The 18,606-nt window shown below is 39.3% G+C and overlaps 1 protein-coding gene across 5 annotated transcripts in view; it reads left to right on the forward strand.

Moving 5' to 3' along the window:
• The first annotated feature begins 258 nt into the window (after positions 1 to 258).
• SS18 (SS18 subunit of BAF chromatin remodeling complex) overlaps positions 259 to 18,606 on the forward strand; it is a 43,621-nt gene continuing 25,273 nt past the window's right edge. For 2 of the 5 annotated variants that reach the window (XM_066182278.1, XM_066182293.1), the window contains exons 1-4: positions 259 to 406; positions 3,902 to 3,978; positions 5,233 to 5,317; positions 17,170 to 17,323. In XM_066182278.1, coding sequence (XP_066038375.1) covers positions 338 to 406; positions 3,902 to 3,978; positions 5,233 to 5,317; positions 17,170 to 17,323 — 385 coding nt within the window. In that variant the 5' untranslated portion in view covers positions 259 to 337. Of the gene's footprint in view, positions 407 to 1,713; positions 1,934 to 3,901; positions 3,979 to 5,232; positions 5,318 to 14,888; positions 16,001 to 17,169; positions 17,324 to 18,606 lie in introns of those variants that run through there. The other 3 variants (XM_066182285.1, XM_066182291.1, XM_066182298.1) reach the window with 3 other exon arrangements.

The raw sequence follows: 18,606 nt of genomic DNA on the forward strand, positions 1-18,606 counted from the left end.
GAACGTACCAACGCGGCGGAGGGAAAGGGGGTAGCCAAGAAGGGCGCGTGACAAGGCTCTGTGGGGGGATCACTTTCGAAGGGGATCACCGTCGGCTCTCGGCCCAGTTGTTCTGGCCGGGCCGTGTGGGGCGGCCGCAGTCTCATCGAGGCGCTCCCTCGCCAGGGGGAAAAGCGGGGAGGAGCCGCCGGCCCTCCTTCACCCCTTCCCCAGGCGGGATGGGCCGTCCCACCGGGCACGCGCCCCCGCCCCCCCCGCGCACCGCCACTGCTGGGTCCGCGGGGCGCGCGCGCGAACGGGCGGGAGCGGACGCGGAGCCCCCGGGCACCCGCCAGACATGTCGGTGGCGTTCGCGGCCGCGAGGCAGCGGGGCAAGGGCGAGATCACGCCGGCCGCCATCCAGAAGGTGAGGAGGGCGCCAGGAGGCGGGCCCGGCCCGGCCCGGGCGGCCCCGGGGTCTGCAGCTGCCGCTTCCTGCCGCGCGGGGAACGGGGGCGGCGGCGGCGGCGGCTCAGGCCCGGAGCGCCGAGGCCCCGGCGGGGAAGGGAGGCGGCCGGGCCCCACTCGCTGTGCCCGGCGAGGCGCTGCCGCTCTCTGTGCGCTCGGACACTTGTTGGAGGGTCCCGGAGCCGGCGGGAGGCGCCGGGCGATGTCCGTGGGCCTCTCCAGTCCTCATATTTCTTCCTCTGCTTGGGCTGCTCCTGTCGCCCCCGCGGGCCTGAATTAACCCGACGGGACTCGGCCTGAAAGTGGAGGAATCGAGTATGTCCTTTCTGCGGGGAGGGGCCCTGACAGTGGGACCGCAGCCGGGTTGTTTCAGACCCTGTGCCTGACTCGGGGCGCTGCGGGGTAGGAGGCGGCTCCAGTTCCCAAACTTGGTCGACCTGATAGTTAAGGCTGCCTCCCACTAAACCTTAGGTGTGATTGAAGAATATTGCGCTCGGAGCCAATGACAGCGGCTCCGGGCGACTCCACCTAAGCCTTTGTGGGAGGGAGCAAGTTAACTCGCTAAAGCGATCGAAGAAACGCACATACAGGATTTTATAATAATTCACAGAGTTTTGTATCAGCAGCAACAGAGGAGCATGTTCGAGTTCGCTGGTAACTCTGTGATATTTGGAAACTTTACTGAAGACTCGTACCATCATTGGTGTGGATCAAACAGATTTCAGATTGCTCCCAGCTCCTAATGTAGAGGAGTCCTTTGGGTAGATAAGAGCTAGTCTCCGATTTAGTAAATAATTAGAACCTCTACAAAGCAGGTGTTGCAGCCATGTGGACCTCATAGAAGACCCTGGAGTTGTAATGGAACCTCCAGGGTGCTGTAGGAGAAGTCAATTGCTTGGGAGTTGTGGATGAAAAATACCTATCCACTGGGTGGATAGTTGAAAAAGGTAGTCAGTAGAGACTTCAGCAAGCTAAGGTGCACATGGAGAATACAAATGATTAGGTTTTTCTTGTGCTGTAGTCAAACCATTAGTTCGATGGTGGTGTGCTGGCAAAATCCTAGTGTTCAAGTTGAAGAATTTTTGTGATGTACATAGGTTGTCAGAAGCCCCGAAGGTCTCTTCATCCAGCTGGAAACTAAATTCTCTTTTGATGGTAGATGTTTATAACCATTTCAATTTTCTATCAGCAAACACTCAATTAAATAGTTGTCTGCAGCCCCACCTAGGATACAGTTATATTCCTTCTTGTTCCCTTTCCTCTTAGCCCTAGCATTCCTGCCCCCCTCCGGCCCTTTCCTCCCCAAGAGGTCTGGCTCACATGGCTGTAGTGAAGAATGCAACCACCTAATGGGCAGTCTCAAGGTCTACTTGTCTGCTAAGCCCTAAGAATCTGCTGCTTCCCTCAGGACTGTGGGAGATACTCTGAGGAGAGCCTTGATTCACAGCTTCCTTTGCAAGTGCTCTATTAGACTTTGGTATCCAAGGTATTATCTCTTTCTTTCCTTTATTTATTTATTTATTTTTTTTCTGGTGAAAATGGCCACTGTGTTTCTTAACAAACTTAAAGTTATCACATGGGTTGTGTGCCAGTGTAGCAGTGGGTTTGCGATCCTCTTCAGAGGGTGCAGTTGTGGCTTTGCCTGTTTTCTGTGTCTCTCACAGTAGCTGAAAATACTGCAGTTATGTCTGTGTTTAGTGCTTAATGAATGTGTTTCCAGATCCAGCAGTTTCAGACAGAATACTTGCACTGGGATCATTCTAGTCCATTCTGGTGAATTACTGTTGAGAGTTTAAGAAAACTTGGCTGGCTGGCTCATTCTTACATGGATAGAAGTCCTGAGTGAACTGCATAAGGTTTCTGACTCCATACTCTTTTCATAGTAGAGATGGATTAGGTAGGAAAACAAATGTCACTGCTTTTTTTTTTTTTCCCCCCTCCCTGTAGAATTTGTTAGGAAAATAAAGGTTGTGGGATGTGGAATGGATGTTGTGCTTTCCTTGTGGAAGGATGAGTCTAGTCGCAGCTGGTTTCAACCATGTTTGGAAGAGGGAGAGAATCTGGGGGATGTTTTAAGATTCTGCTAGTTTTGTGAAATTCAGCAGCTGGGTAAAGTGATCTAAACTGGCTTTCCAGTGAGAGAAAGGGAAGGAGTAAACTGATGCAAAATTTTGCATTTGGCAGTAAATTTTCCATTTCCCTAAAGTGACTCTGATAGCTTGGCTGGTGGCTCAGATTAGCTGTGGTTCTGCTGAATCTTGCCCATTTAGAGTGCAGAGCATGAGCTAGAAACATGAGTGTGGGCACAGGCACTCTAAGAGACCAGATTGTGGGGGTTTTTTTTTCCTGTTTACAGAGCTTGGAACACTCTGACTTAATGAACTTTTTGTAGAAAGTTGTGAAATTGGCCATTTCCCATGATTTTTAGAACTACTCTTTTTGGTCAGAAAATTAATTATTAGGTGTTCATTTTCATTGACACTTCTGAAGTATAATAGATTCATTGTGTCCATTTGTCCTGGTTCTGGCCACCAGAGGATTCATTCTTGGAGTAGCCAGTAGGGCTCATGGCATGGACCTGGAGGTTGTTCTGTAGCACCTCGCTTTGTTTTTTGGGGATGGGGTCACGTAGTGTGGTGTGGTCAGGTATTGTTGGGGGATTTGTGTGGTGAGCACTTGTGTGTGAATCATTTGCCCTCTTATACCCTCCATTATTAGTATTTCTCCTGTTATTGTTTGCTTCTTATTTCAGTGCAATTTCCAGTAAACTTCTGCTTTCTCAACTGGTGATCTTAACCTTTTGTACCTCCAGTCCTCCCCTCCACCCCACCAGAGGGGAGAGGGATGTATGGTTTGGAGTGTTTCAGTGGGTACGCTAAATTAGGCAATACCATTCTCAAGCCATTTTACCAAATATTTATATAATGCAGCTTAGTTAGAGATTCTTCATGTAAATATCACCTGGCTTTCCAGTGCATTTGCTTTGAACAAATCTGGTCAGCTCAGTTTTTATCAACAACAATTTCAGTGCCTTTTAAAATTAAATTTGTAAGCAGTTGTGGGCTTTAGGAGATGGGAAACTTGAGGCATAGACTTTTAAGTGAATTTCTTGTTAGCAAGCAAATGAAAGAAATGCAGAAAACTTTCAAAACTTTCTAAGAACTTGGTGCAGAATCAGCATAGGTATTTGAACAGGATGCTTCACAAATGTAGTTGCTGATGGTAGTGCTATGAAACCCTTAAGCCAAAACCTGTAAAACTAATCAGAGGGGGAAAATGGGAACAAAACACTGTTCTGTAAATGATTGGTGAAGTAGAGCCTTCTGGTTAACATTTTTTTTTTGTTGCTTTTTAAAACTAAGAAGAGGAGCATTACTCAAGACTCGAACTTGCCTTCAGTTTCTTTCCACAAAAGATATGAAATTTACTTCAAACTTCTTCTTTATTGTTTCAGATGTTGGATGAAAACAACCATCTTATCCAGTGTATAATGGACTATCAGAACAAGGGAAAGACTTCTGAATGCTCTCAGTAAGACCTTAATCCATATCTACTGTGGACTGGGTGAATTTCCATCTAGATCATCATTCTTGATTTGTTTAGCTTACCTTGCAGTAGAACTGTGCTGTGCAGGAACATACTGCCACAGATACTACACTTGAAATTTTTGTGTGGGGTGGGTTTTATTTGCTCTATGAGTATGACTTCTGTCACTGAAATGTTGCAACTTGGCTACTGCAAGTTGATGTCATGATGATGATACTCAAAAAAATAAGGACTGTATAACAAAGATCTTTTTCCTCTGTATTTTTGGAAAGAGGTAGTTTTGTTTAAAAAAGTTCTCAGACTCACATAGGAGAATGGACCTTTCTGCTTCTTGGTGGCATGTTTGAAAACTACCTGCTTTTCACTTGCCCAAGAGCAAACAGGCTTGTCTTAGAAGTTTGGCTTGCCGAAATATCCATCATGGACTTGCTGTCTAGTGGGGCCTTTGGAGTGTGATCTGAGAGAGCTATAGAAGGAGTGAGTTGTTAAAGAGTGTTGTTTTCCCATTACTCTTTTCTGGCATGAGGTGATGATGGCACCCATGTGCCATCAGACAAATATGGACAGACAGGACATCTTAATCCCTTGCCAAGAGAACTGGTAGTCTGGGGATAGGAGAGGGATCATAAATAGTGGGTGCTTTTGGTTTAAGGGACTACTTTCGTTTGCAAGCCTGTAGTTAGTTATGTACTTGTAATCTGCTCTAGCTTTCAAGGTTATTTTTATGACTGTGGTCTAGTTACTGAGAATCAGGACTGTGGTTCTCTAGCAGAAAAATTATTCCATAGTAAACGTCCAAAGCTCAGGATCCTGATGAAATATGGTCAGAATTCACATAAATCCATAATATCTTCAGTATGGGGACATGATAAACAGCTCTCTTTGTCTAGTGTTTGTAATGGAGATTACACCAGACACAAACACAATCCCTGTATTGTCTTATGGTGATTTAGTTTAAGACAGGAAGTGAAATAGATGAGAACAGTGTCACCCAGCTTTAGATTTTTTTCCTAGCAAGACAGTAGTACAGATTGGCACAGATATGATGGAGACATTGGGAAAGATTGGGTAATAGATAAGTGTGAGGGAAAAGGCTTAAGATTCACAGTAATGGTACTCTTGTAAGTCTCTTGAGTCTTGTTTCACAGAAACAGCTTTCTTTACATTTGTGGAATTAGTAAATTCTGATGTTATTGTATTTATGAATTAAGGTTTGTTTTGCTTTGTTTATTTTGGTAGATACCAGCAGATGCTGCATACAAACTTGGTCTACCTAGCCACCATAGCTGACTCCAACCAGAACATGCAGTCTCTACTACCAGCAGTAAGTACAAAATAGTGTAAAAATAGAGAATATATTTCATTTGGATTCCTAAAGGAAGAAAAAAAGGAAAAAACCACACCAGAAGCCAACCAACCAAATGTCTGAGATAATGACCAAACACTTGGCCTCCAATTTACTGTACATACGTGTACAGTAAATCCATGATGCTGTCTCTTTGCGCTGTATTTGGAGGAATCTCACTGCTTAGGTCTTGCTTAAAATCTGACTTGTTTAACTGTAGACACTTATTGTGAATTAGATATGCAGTGCTCAACTATGTGGTCTGCCTCAAAGACAGAATGTTTTTTTCCCCCTCAGCTGAGACCTGTAGTGGTATAGTTCTTAATCAACTCCTACAACAGTACTCTTTTTTCTCTTAGATTAGGGAAATGTGGAAGAATTGGATTTTTTTATTATCTTTTTATTTTTCACTAGAATATCATCCATTCTGTTGCCCCAGTGGAATGAGGCTGGGTAAATTTTTTTTCTCCTTTTCCACCTTCTAGGTGAGTCTCAAATTCTTTGCCTTTCTCCTGTATTGGAAAACAACCCTTTTTTAAGGCAGATTATGATAATATGAAAGAAGGAAGGGCCCATAGACCCTTGAAACACTGCATCACTTCACATGGATATTACTTGCTATCTTTTTTTAGTCTGATTTTTTTCTGAGGCTGTATTCTTGAACTCTGTATTTTATAAGATGCCTCAAATTTTCCCCCTTTCCCATTGTTTATGCAGCAGTAAGAAAAGAAACAGCAGTGTTAAAATAGCTTGCTATCTGTTTGCTTTTTGTGCTAATCAGAAAGCTTGGGGAGTTCATTGTGAGTAACACAAGGAAGTTCTTTGGTTTTTGGTAATAAGACTTTTCTTGAATTAATATAGTCTTGATTCATTTCTGTAATATGAAACTAAAAAGAATGTCTATAAAACAACCATTCCTAGATACTAGTTTTCACCAACTGAAATTGAATTACTTTTTCTTTGGTCTCTGGAGAAGTGTTCTCCAATCATTGCTACTAGCGAAGCATCCTTTCAAGTTGGTACCTAGAGGACTATAGAAACAGTGCTTCATTATGTCCAACCTGTTGTGCCTGTAGTGGTTTCTCTTTTTATAAATCCATACTTGTAGCAGAGGGGGAGGGAGGGAGAGAAACCTTTAAGAGGGCTGTGTGTGTTCCTCTACTAATATGTTTTTGGAGGCTTAATTCACATCCTGGTTCTGATGACAACTGGAAATGAATTTGACCTTATCCTAGTCCCTGGTGGACAGCCCCGTTGTTAAAGTTGAATATGATGACATTCTCTTCTTAAAGTGAAGGCAGGGCTGGGAAAGGCTTTTGCAGATATAGACAGAAGTGTGTATCTGGTCTTCAGTTTCAGAAATATTCTATGGTGCTGGGAAAAATAGCATAGTGTGTGTTGGAGTGGGTAGAGAAAGTCTCATTTGGACAAGTGAGGAAGGGAATAAAGGTAGTTTCTTGGGTTTCTTTCAAAAATACTAAATGAAATTTAGATCTTCAATCCTAATCTGTAGCATAATCAGACAAGATGATTTTTGTTGGGGTTTAAAGGAAAATATTCTTTAAATTTTTTCTGTCTCCTAGAAAATTTTAGCTAAAAGAATTTGGGAACATGTCATATCTTTTTTTTTCAATGCAAGATGAGCTACTTCAGAGTCTTTCTCCTCCACTGGCTTTCCATGTAGGAGCTGATGAGTCTCATGCTAACTTGGAAGTAGTATGATTCCCTTCACCATGCTTGTGTATCAGCAGTTGATCAGTCTTACTGAATTCCAGGTGTGGATGGTAACAGTTAAATACAGAGGAAGATAATGTGTGTGTAGACATCTACTATTTTTAATACTAAGATACATCAGTTTTATGATACTGCTATTGCAGTTTCTTTCCACAGAAGTTAGGAGACCCTGAATTTGGAAAGCTTCTTGAAGTTGGGTTGTGTCTCAGCCAATTCATTTCTGGAAGATTGTTTCCCCCTAGTAAACTGTATTTTCTTTTTTTGTTTAAATTTTATCCTGTTACTGTTTTCATCAGAGAAACATGTGCTCAAGAAATTTCACAATTTCTAAATCATTTCATAAAAAGTAATGGTTATGTGTTAAAGTGAGGTTGGAAAGAATGCTTCTGTTCAGGTATCATTCACACTGAACAAAAGACATAAATGGCCAGGTTCATTGAAATTTTTCATAGGAGCCAAAATTACTGTAACCTTATTAGAACTTCATTGTGTCCTCTAGCAATATTCCTTGCACTTAATGCTTTATATTGTTAGGAAAAATGCTTGTAGTTGGCTGCTATGCCTTTTCCCTTGTCTTTCAGAATTCACTGTTCTAATGGAATGACTGGTGTCGTTTCTGAAACTCTGGTATTGCCTTAGAGAGCAAAAAGTGTAGTGACCCAAGGGCGCTGTGCAGAGAAATGTTTATATCACAGGGGCCTGAAGTGTGGAAAGGTGAGAGAGCTGAAACAGGGTCTGGGTGAAGGGAGCTAGGAAAACTTTGAAAATCCAGTGTCATAACAAAGCTACTGTGGTCTTGTATGCCTGCTAGAATATAAAATTATTACTTTTTGGGTAAGACACCTTCTTTCACATCAAGAGACAAAGTGTGAGGTTCTTGAGTCAACCAGTCCTTTTCTCAGCTGTGTGAACATCAGTGTTATTATGGGCAGAGCTGTTATGTGGTGTCTTCCCAGCTGGATAAGAGCAGTGACTAAGTTCACATGTGAAGCTGATGCAACTTTTTGCTGTCTCTTTTTGAGTTGTGGCAGGTATTCTCTTTCTTGGATCCCAGTCAAGAGTCTCTTTACCATCACCTTGTGGGATAAGCTAGCTTCCCAGAAAGGGCTTTTGCCCCGTGAGGAACACATGCTTTCTTGTGATTTTTCACTGGTGCTGCTTTTAGGGAGGCTCTAGCAAGATATCGATGTCCTTGAACCGGAGAGAGCAAAGATGCAATTGAAGTGTGGTGAGGTATTGTGTGTGTGTTTCTAAACACATGGAATTTCAAACTGCAGAACAAGCATCTTATCCCCCTTGACTTGTATTTTTTGTTTTCTGGTGTTTTAGTGCCCTTAAAAAGTCATTGAAGGCTACTGAATAAAGAAGCACCAGCTTTTCCCTCTCTTATATGTCTTCATTTTGTCAAATATTTTTAAGGAAACAACCCATGACCATCACTTCATTTAGTATGCAGTGGGAAACTTTCCATTTTATAATTGGAATTAATTTGGAACATTTGTGTGTGGGTTTTTGTTGGGTTTTTTGTTCTTGTTGTTGGTTTGGGTTTTTTAGTGTAGAAAGTGATTTTTTTTCCTGTTTTTCTTATCTGCATTCTGTCAGCATGCAGAGCATGAGATTTTGGTATATATTTCAAGAAGATGTTGAAAATAAGTGCTTCTGATTATTACTCACTTGTGTAACATAGAGTTTTCTTTTATGTTGAAAGTGCCGTTTTCTTCCAGTACTAAGTTACAGTCTGTATGTGTAACGACCTCCAAGAAAACTTACTTTATCCAAGTCGTAGAAGAACACGGATCTTGCATTAAATTTTCTAAATTTAAGTTTTTCTAAATTTCATAATATTGGAAAGGTTATTAATAAACTTTCTAATTACAAAAATAAAAAGATCTTTTTTTCTTGAGCTATTTCTTTCAAAAATAAAGCTTCTTGTAGGACTCGGAAAATCCCTTATTTTGTGCTGTTCCCAAATTTGTCACACAGATTAGGGAGGAGTACATGCCACTTTAGTTATGAAATACTTCTCTATAAGATAATGACTGTTTTTTATAAACACCTAATATCAACAAGCACTGAAATGCTGGTTATTTCCAAAGCAACTGCTTCAAGAGATATGAAAAAACCCAAACCACAACAAACCAAATGAATACAAAAAAACCTCCCAGACCAGAACCAAAGACAACCAGCGCCCATATGCAAAATAATAAAATACTTCCAAAATTAACTTGAAGACAAGCTTTTGTGAAGTATCAATCATGATGTTTAATGCTTCTAAGTTGTGGAGCTCTGCAGGCTAAATAGGAATCTGCAGTATAAACATGGTTTCACTCAAACAAGGAAAAACTCATTTGATTTTAACCACTTTATTTTTCAAAGGGGTAATGTTCAATCTATGGTTAGTATATACTTGTGATGTGGTTGTAGAAAAAAAATTGGAGTCTTAAGAACTGAGCTGTCCACTCTGTTTTCTTAGAAGCCTTTTTCTGAACATAAAAGTTGTCTATAATATAGGTTAATTGAATTACCTTGACTTGGCTTTTCTTGAAAAAAAGCAAGATGGCATCCTGAGAATAAAAATATGGCTTAGTTTTCACACTTAAAAATAAAACTTTTGTTACTGATGATTAGAGGAATCCTAAATTAAGGAGATTCTTGTCCAGTTATGTACCAAATGCCTTGGAAAGTTTGGTAGCTATGGTGGTGGTGTGTTTTATCCCCAGCTGGCAGCTAAGTACCATGTAGCTGCTTGGTTACCCCATGCACCTTACTTCCCCTTGCAGTGGGCTGGGCAGGAGGATCAGAAAAAATGGTGAAACCTTTGGGTTGAGATAAGAACAGTTTAATAATGGAAATTAAGTACTACAATAAGATTATAACTGTAATTAAAAATGAGACTGTAAAACCACAGACCAGTGCCCAGCTTGAGTCTGATGCTCTGTGGTGTGGATTATCCCTTTGGGCAGTTTGGGTCCATCCTGGCTGTGCTCCCTCCTGGCTTCTTGCACACCTTGCTGGCAGAGCCTGGGAAACTAAAAAATCTTTGACTTAAGTGTTGCTTAACAGCAACTAAAACATCAGTGTGTTATCAATGTTATTCTGCTGAATCCAAAACCCAGCACTGCACCAGCTACTGGGAAGAAAATCAACTGTATCCCAGCAGAAATCAGGACAGGTAGCATAGCAGAAAATCTGTTTCTGGTATGTGCAGTATGGTGCATAATTCTGCATTAGCCTTTCAGAGCACAAGTCCGTGCCCTGTTCAAGTTCAACTATTTGCAAACTGAATTAATAAAAAACAGATCAAAAGGAAGGTTGGATGTTTCCTGTCAAGAGACAAGGGAGCTGTTAGTCCTTACTGGAGGTTAGATTTTGAAGAATAATTGCTCTGATTAAATGTTAAATTGTTTAAAAAAATAATAATTTCTTAAGATGAAAAGGGTTATAAGTTATAAAAAAGAAAAAGGCAGCTGTGTTGGTACAGCTAAAAGGGTGCTGTCGGAAATGAAGAGTCACTGGGGGGAATTTTTTTACCCAGCAACTGCACTAAGAAAAAACGAAATATGTGAATTTAAGTTGTTAGGATGTTAGGAGTGAATTCAGAGCCCACTAGCAGCCGCTTTAAACCAGAGGATCGCTCTGAGTTCTGTAAGCTACTTTGCATGTATTGTTAATCAGGTGTGTCCACACGGGGAGCTAGTGCACTGTACACAAAGAACTACTTCTTTTGCCTGTGAACTTCTGTGGCTGATTTAGAAATCAGTAAAAATCGCTGGCAGTTTAAATGAGGAGTATGCTCTAAAGTGTAATTCTTTCATACTCAAAGATGTGATTTGTCTCTCTGTAGTGCAGTATCTGCACAATAAATACCTTTTCAACTGCAGGCAGTTTCCTGAGAGCCATACCAGGCAGTCTGGTAACGTAGGTGTACAGTCTGTGGTTCTGCTCTGTCCCAAATGCCTTGCTGTGAGGGTTTTGCAGGATTCTTTCTACTGTAGTTGAGTTTACATAAAGCCTTTTAGCTAGAACAGAGATGGATTTTTTTTTCTCTTAGGCTGCTAAATGCAAACAAAACCTGTAAATATCAGACCAATAATTAAATCATCTTAAAAGCAAAAGAGGCAAGGGCTGTGGAACACAAAGCTTCTGAGGACAGAGAGAAACTGCATTTTATGGGGGAGTTATAGAGCACCTCAGAAGTCATCTAGTTTCTATAATTCAGTGATCCATGAGTGAACATTCACAGTTAACTTATTAATGGTCACTTATAATAAACCAATATGAATTCATACAGTTTTTAAATTTTCTGATTTAAATAAATTTTAGTTCTACTAAAGCCAAAGAATTTTTGGGGGATTATTTTTTAAGTACCAGAGTAGCTATTGCTAAGAGGACTTCAGGTATTTTAGGGTTAAATTTTGTTTGTTAAAATGTTCTTAAAGAATATTGGGACAGTGAAATATTTTTATGCAGTGACATATACAATTTGAAACTATTAAAGATTCCAATTTCCACTTTAAACAGAATGTTTAAGTATTACATTATGCACTTTTTAAATATTTGTTCAAATATTAAGTCAGAATTCCTCTGATTTTTGAAGATACTGATGTAAATCAAGATGCATAAACTGGTTGTCATTCTAAATTTAGAATTCCTTACTCTGAGCATCACAACTGATAATCCAACAGTGAGAGCACAAATTACATTTATAATTAACTTCAGTATTTAGATGTGATTGTAAATGCTTTTCCTGTAGAAATCCTCCCTACCCCCAAATGTTACAGTAGCTGAGAATTGATACAGGGTCTTTATTTTTTCATATAAGACACTCAGTACTAGAATACCCTGTGCTTTGCAGAAGAAGAGTTGTAACCCAATTAAAGCTCTGCTCTTTCAAATCTCAAAACTATATTCCTTTACGATCTTATTTCGCAGTCTGACACCTCAGTAAGTACTCCACAGGTGCCTTCAGTACCTATTAACGGAGTACTGCTCTCTGGGACTGACACAGGTCCTGTGATATCAGCAATGTGAAATGAGCAGGGCAAAGTACCCCCTGGGAAGGGGTGTTTTGCTTTTTAGAAAATGGTATTTGAGAATTGAAAACAAAGATGATTGATTAAATCCTGGCTCTGGATTTCTCTTGGAATGAAAAGAAGGCTATTCGTGTTTGCATTTCCCATAGCTTTTAATTGTTATTCTGAGAGAATTTCTAGAAAATTGTGTTTTTGATAGTGTAGTTTAAATATCTATTGCTAGTTGTATTGATTAGCAATATTGTGTTTTAATGTGCTTAACAGTATTTCCTGGTTTTTGCCTTTTTTTTTTTTTTTGGTGGCTGAATTGGTTTTCCACCTCAGTTTTTATAACAATAGATGTTCCATAAACAAATCTTTGAACCTGCTATTGGTGAGAAGAAAACTCTTACCATCTTCAGGTGCACATTTCTACCATAGGAGATTTTATTGTTGCATCTTGCATTTGATCTGTTTTATTATTTAAAAGAAAATTCTCTAAAAAATGCAGTGTAGCTGTCTTTAATGCATGCTTTCAAATTACTTTTGGATTTAGTAGGACTCTGTTTGCTGGAACTTTTCAGCTAAAATATAATTTTTTTTCTTGACTCCTTTTTTTTTTTGTTACAACTATTGGATCAGTTTCAGTCTTTTTCCAGTTCAGATTTCCAGAGTTTCACTAAATAGCTCATAATTATTTTTTTTCATGCTCTGATAAATTTTAAATGCTCATAGCAGCTGTAAATGTAATCTGTGTGTTTGGGGAAATGAGCCAAAAGTTAGTGTTTAGCAAGTGAAGCTATAGCTAACATTTTCTAAGTCTTTAATATACTTATTACCAGCAGTAAAATATTTAACATTTTCTACTACATAATTGGAATAAAATCAGGAGTGATTTTAATTTTCATTCCTTTTGTCACACATCCAGCAAAAGAAGGGAGGTAGCCTTTCCTTTGGTTCTGTTAACTATGTTTGGATGTCATTCACCCTTCGTATCTAGGCTTAATGGCTAGGATTCATTTTGGGTAGCTTTTCTTTCACAAAGGGTGGGTTGTTTCTTTTGAATCCTGTGTGATCATTTTGCATTTTAAAAAGTCTTTGCTATATGTAGTGCATGTTCCTGGAATTGTAAATTCTCTTAAATTCTGTAAAGAACAAAAAAGGTTAAATAATCTAGTTTATGTAGCTGGGTGGGGTTATTTTGTTGTTGTGGGGTTTTTAAATTAAAGCTAATTTAAAGAAGTTTATAATTGGTAAAAGTCTGGATCAAGTCCAATAGAAATCAGGAAGTTGCCATTTAAAAACAATTTTTTCTTGTTTTCTTCTGTCTGCATCCACTAGAAAAATACTCTGGAGGAATTCCACTGGGGAATAATTATGTCTGCAGGAGACATTTCATTTTAATTACTATCAGGTAGTGATTGGTTTATGATCTGACAAAAAAGCTTGTAATGCTCTTTTAAAATTTCCTATATAATATCCTATGTAATTGTTTCTATTGCATATATACTTCTGTACTTATCTCTTAATCTTATTTAAACTTTAGTTCTAGTGTACTGTGTTGATGAATACCTCAGGTTTATGTGATTTATGGGGTGTCTTGTATGTTCAGTGTTATTCCTCAATTTACTGGCTGTTCTCCTGAGGTTTTCTTTCTTGTTAAACCATAAATTGGATGATCTACTTTTTGTATGCATCATACATTAAGTTGCATTTCTGTCGTATCCTCTTACATTATATTCTTTTATATGCAAAAAAATCAAAGTTTTTAATCACTGATTGCCTCTCTTTAGAATCCTTCTATTTTTACAGTATCCTTTTGAGATTACTTTGCCCAAATTGAATGTGTATTATGGTATCAAATACATTGGTATTTTTTTCTTTAATATTCTACCTCACTTTAGATATTACTTTGGAAAGTAATCAGAAAGTGACCACAGGTATTACGAATAGATTTTATGGGGGTTTGAGTTCTCTGTTAGTTTTGTTGGTTTTTTTTGTTTTGGTTTGGGATTTTTTCCCCACCAAACTGTCTGGATTGTGGTCCATTCTTTTTTGGTTTTTTTTTTTTTTTTTTTTGTTTTTTTTTTTTCCTGGATTAATGGCAATAGGAACTTTCCTTCTGAAGAAAGTGGTTTACAGTTCAGTGTAATTGCCATATATTTATCCACGTCACTTGGCACCTTCTGCTTATTCTTCTTTCCACATTTTCAGTAATGTTGCATTAGCTTCACATGTTGACATTTACTAAAATATTTTCGGGAGACCTCTGTATGTTCCTTTACTCTTTGAATTTCATGAACTTCCCTTTGGGCAGTGTCTGATCAGTGTCACTGGACAATGTATTGCTCCAAAAGGTTTTGTCAAAAACTTGTGTTAAGAAGTTTTTGTTAATTATGCAGCTAGGTGGTTTAATTTATATTTTTAAAAATTTCTAGTAAATTAGAAAGTTTTGACTTTACTGTATTGACACTTTACTAACTCAGCTTTATCATCCTTGAATTTTATGTTATTTAATTGTTTTCATCATTTTACCTGTAGCTCAGAGAACAAGGCTCACAGGTCCATAATTCCTAGAATTGCTCCTGCTACTTTTTTATAAATAAAGGTACAGTGTTTGTGTACCTTCTGGTCATCTGATAGGGTAGTTTCTTTTAATGGAAGATTGAATTTTTTTAGCAGCTTGGACCTTTTTCTTGCATTATTTTCAAGAGTCTGATATGGATTCACGCAGGTCTTTGAGCTGTTTCCATATCCAGAAGCTTCTCTTGATGAATTACTTTCTGGTAGTATTTTTTTGAGTGTTAGTTTCTTCCTCAGTTGTCTTAATTCCCTGTGGTTTGTGAAGTCTCTTGCAGGTTTTTGTATCTAAAGTCCTTAACACTTTTTTCTTCCCTGACCTTGCATGTCTACACTCTCTTATGCTGTCATTTTGATAAGTGCAGTGTTTTTCTTGAAGGATAGTTGTTTCGAAAACTTCAGACTAAATAGAGTTGGAATATATATAGCTTTGTGTAAATAATCCTTGGAGCTTTTTTTGTCCATCTTTCCACAGATAAGGGTATGCCCATGTTTTCATAATATCATATGCAGGATAGCTAAAACCTAGGTATGAGCTAATCTTTTTTAGTACTTCATTGCACTTTCTAATGTTTTATACTTGGAATTGAAGAAGTTCATTTTAATTCTAAAAACATTTCAGCTTGGATGATTTTCGACTTTGCTCTCAGTTTGCTGGCATGGGGCTGCTCTGAGGCTGACAAGGGACAGGGCTCTGAGTTCTGACTGTTCATGTGGGGGTTAGCAAGTATGTTGGTTTTGCTAGTATTCCTGAACATACTTTCCAAATAAAAATGAAAATAGTCTGTTTGTTTTCTTTTTTGTTTGCTTCTTTGGATATCAGTTTTAGATAATTTCTATGGGGTTCTGTTAAATGCAAAATTAGGATGATAGGGAGTTTTGAAGGTGAAGGGATGGAAGACTTAACTGAGGTGAAGCAGCTTTGCCTTGGTTGCTCACTAGTGGAGGAAGAACAGGCAAAATGGAACAAGCAAAATGAACAAGCAAAATTCCAGTCACAGTGTTCAGAGTGTAGAGCTGCCTTTCACTCTTACCTTCTTCACCTCCTGCCTCTTCTTCTACAGGCTGAGGAAGGAACTTTGCTGGTAAAATGTCATTCTGTTCATCATGGAGGAATGAAAGGAATTTAGTAAGAGAAGTTGCCTACTTGCTTATATATTTTTCTTCATCTCCTTCCTTTCTTTCTGCTTAAAAAAAAAAAAAAAAAGAAAAAAAAGCCTTCACTAATTTCCTGAGGAATTTTTTAAAGTACTGCAGGGAAAATAATACCTGCTTGAGGTATTTGAAGAAATGTTGAGACAGTAAATTCCGACTGTTCACTCCTCTCCCCTGGCAGGTGAATATGTGTGTGTGTCTGTGTTACCCTGCTGTTACCATCTCCAGCATATACTCACTAGGAAAGCCTCACTCTTTACTCCTGTATCATGTTTTGTCTTTATGAACCTGATGAATAGTGCAGGCATTAGTGGGGACTGGGCTAGACAGCAACTTAGGGTTCACCCCCTTGGTTCTGTCTATGAGGAGAAATGTTGAAAAACTCACACGTGGTTGTCTCATGGGGAGGGTGTTTTGTAGACACAGTCCTCAAAAGCCAGAGAGCCAGGAATTTGCTCTCACTGAGATGATTTTTACTCCCCTGAAAGTGCTTGGCTAAGGTTTGTGAGGAGGATCGTAGGGTCTCACAGGTGTTTTTAGTAGGAAAACAAAGCTGGCTACGACCAGTTTCTGTGTCTCCTTACATTGCCATGAGTTGAACCTACCAGTAAATTCCCCCTTGTATTTATTGTTTTTCTTGCTCTCCCTCTTTGAACTCTCAAGGTTATTCAGTTATTTTCCTCACAATTTCATTAGGAAATTTGCCAAAAACATCCTTTCTAGGCAGCTGTCTCTGGACCTTTGGAGGCCAGCACTAATGTGCTTCCAGTCTGCAGGGGGTGTTTGGCACAGAATTATGAACTAGGCCTTCATCGCTTTGGGGGAGAGCAGGGAAGAGATCACTAGCATTTTACCACACCCAGGTGCAAATTTTTTGCTGGTCTATGAGCATTCAGAGGCTTTCATCTCATGTTGTACCTGTTTTGTCCCAGTGCAAGGTCTGTTAACAGCAACAAATAGTTGATGTGAGAGAATTACAGTGAAGACTTATTTCTCTGTTGAATGAAAGCTTTTGCGTGTGTGTGTGAGGGAGTGACTCCAGCAACCTTAAACTGTTCAGATGTAATTTTTTAATGAGGCATTGATTTGTGTTTTTATTTTAAAGTGGTGCTTAAAGGTGCTGTGATGTTGTCTGCGTGTAATATTTCATGTAAAATTGATTACAGTGTTAAACGTTTTGCCAGAATTAATGTTGGGAGGAGTTAAACATATCAGATGGATGAAGAAATGTGTTTCAGGGCTTTCTTTCGTACGCGTTGAGCAATATAGGCAAGTGCTGTACCATATGTACATATAATGTATTTGTCAGACTAACTGCTCCTTGTGTTTGACTAAACTGTCTCCTTTCAGCCACCCACACAGAATATGCCTATGGGTCCGGGCGGGATGAGTCAGAGCGGCCCTCCCCCACCGCCGCGCTCGCACAACATGTCTTCAGATGGTATGGTAGGTGGGGGCCCTCCTGCACCACACATGCAGAACCAGATGAACGGCCAGATGCCTGGTAAGTTTTTCTCCTCTAAGACATTAACACCAGCGTTGCCTGGCAACTGAAACGACATGGGGGCTCAAGGGATACTAGATTGTTGATGACAAAACTGCTTTGAATGCCCCCGAGTACAAGCTCTCTTAGAGTTTGTTAGCTACAGAGCTACGTGACCTGTATTCAGTGTTTATCAGGCTGCCCTTGGGCTTTGATGTAGCTGACACACAGCATTCCTCTGATGAACAGAACTGGCTAAATTTAGTCTGTTTGAAACCATGCAGTACAGCTGGCTTTAGAGGGCTTACTGGGGAAAGGTATTGGCCTGTGGCTGAGCGAACACAAACCCTTCCATAAAAAGATAATGTGAAATCATTGTAGCTAAATAATTAGATAATAATTAAACAGATACATCTGAAAGAGTCTGTTTCTGATTTGGGTAAATGTTTAAAAGAAAAAAAGATGGCTTTTATATAGCTTCCACTAATCTCCTGTCCTCTTTATTATTGAAGATGTGTTGAATCGTAAGGGATTTGTAAAGAGATGGCCTCCAGATTATTGTTCTAGGTGTAAATTTTAAGTCAGTTTCTATGCTATCCTGTTTTGTAATAAAAAGAAAAGTACTTGGGTAGACAGAAACAAAGCAGAGAAGGAGGATGATAAAATTCCACACTGTACCTACCAATACTGGCTTCGGGGTAACTATTCCCTTTAGCAGTCAGATCAGAGTGGAGTAGGCAATGGAAGAGCATGCTTCTTTATATAGAGGCTATTTTCCTGAATTTCCACTTGTAAAATCATACTGCCTTTTTCATGTGAAATGGCTTTCAGCTTAAAATTGCATTCCCAGGATTGCTTTTGTTCAGGATCCCGTCTTCCTTTTTTTTTTTTTTTTTTTTTTTTTTTTTTTTTGTGTGTGTGTGTGTGTGGAGAAACTTTTCGTACAAAAGCTCCTCAAGGTATTGGTGCTTTCAAGAAAGGAAACTGCTGTCAAAGGTTCTTTGGAAATTCATCTCTCACTGGTGGCAAGGATAACCTTCCTTACAGCAAACACAGTAATAACTATGCAAACTTAATACAGAAATAATAATAACAAAATGTATAACAATTGCTGTAGTCTCTAATTTCTGTGCAAATCTTGATAAAATGTACTTGATAATGGTGGCTTTTCTGAGTAGCTTGAATAGCCTCCAGAGGCCATGTGTAAGAAGTGCAATGAAAGATCTAGAGAAGTTAGTTTCATCATAAATGTTGGTCATGGTGTGCATTTGGAAGTGTAAAGAGCAATATATGCTGCTGCCTAA

Source organism: Chamaea fasciata, unplaced genomic scaffold (assembly GCF_029207755.1).
Source record: "Chamaea fasciata isolate MVZ Bird 193981 ecotype frontalis unplaced genomic scaffold, bChaFas1.0.hap1 SCAF_1, whole genome shotgun sequence".
NCBI classification, from domain to species: domain Eukaryota; kingdom Metazoa; phylum Chordata; class Aves; order Passeriformes; family Sylviidae; genus Chamaea; species Chamaea fasciata.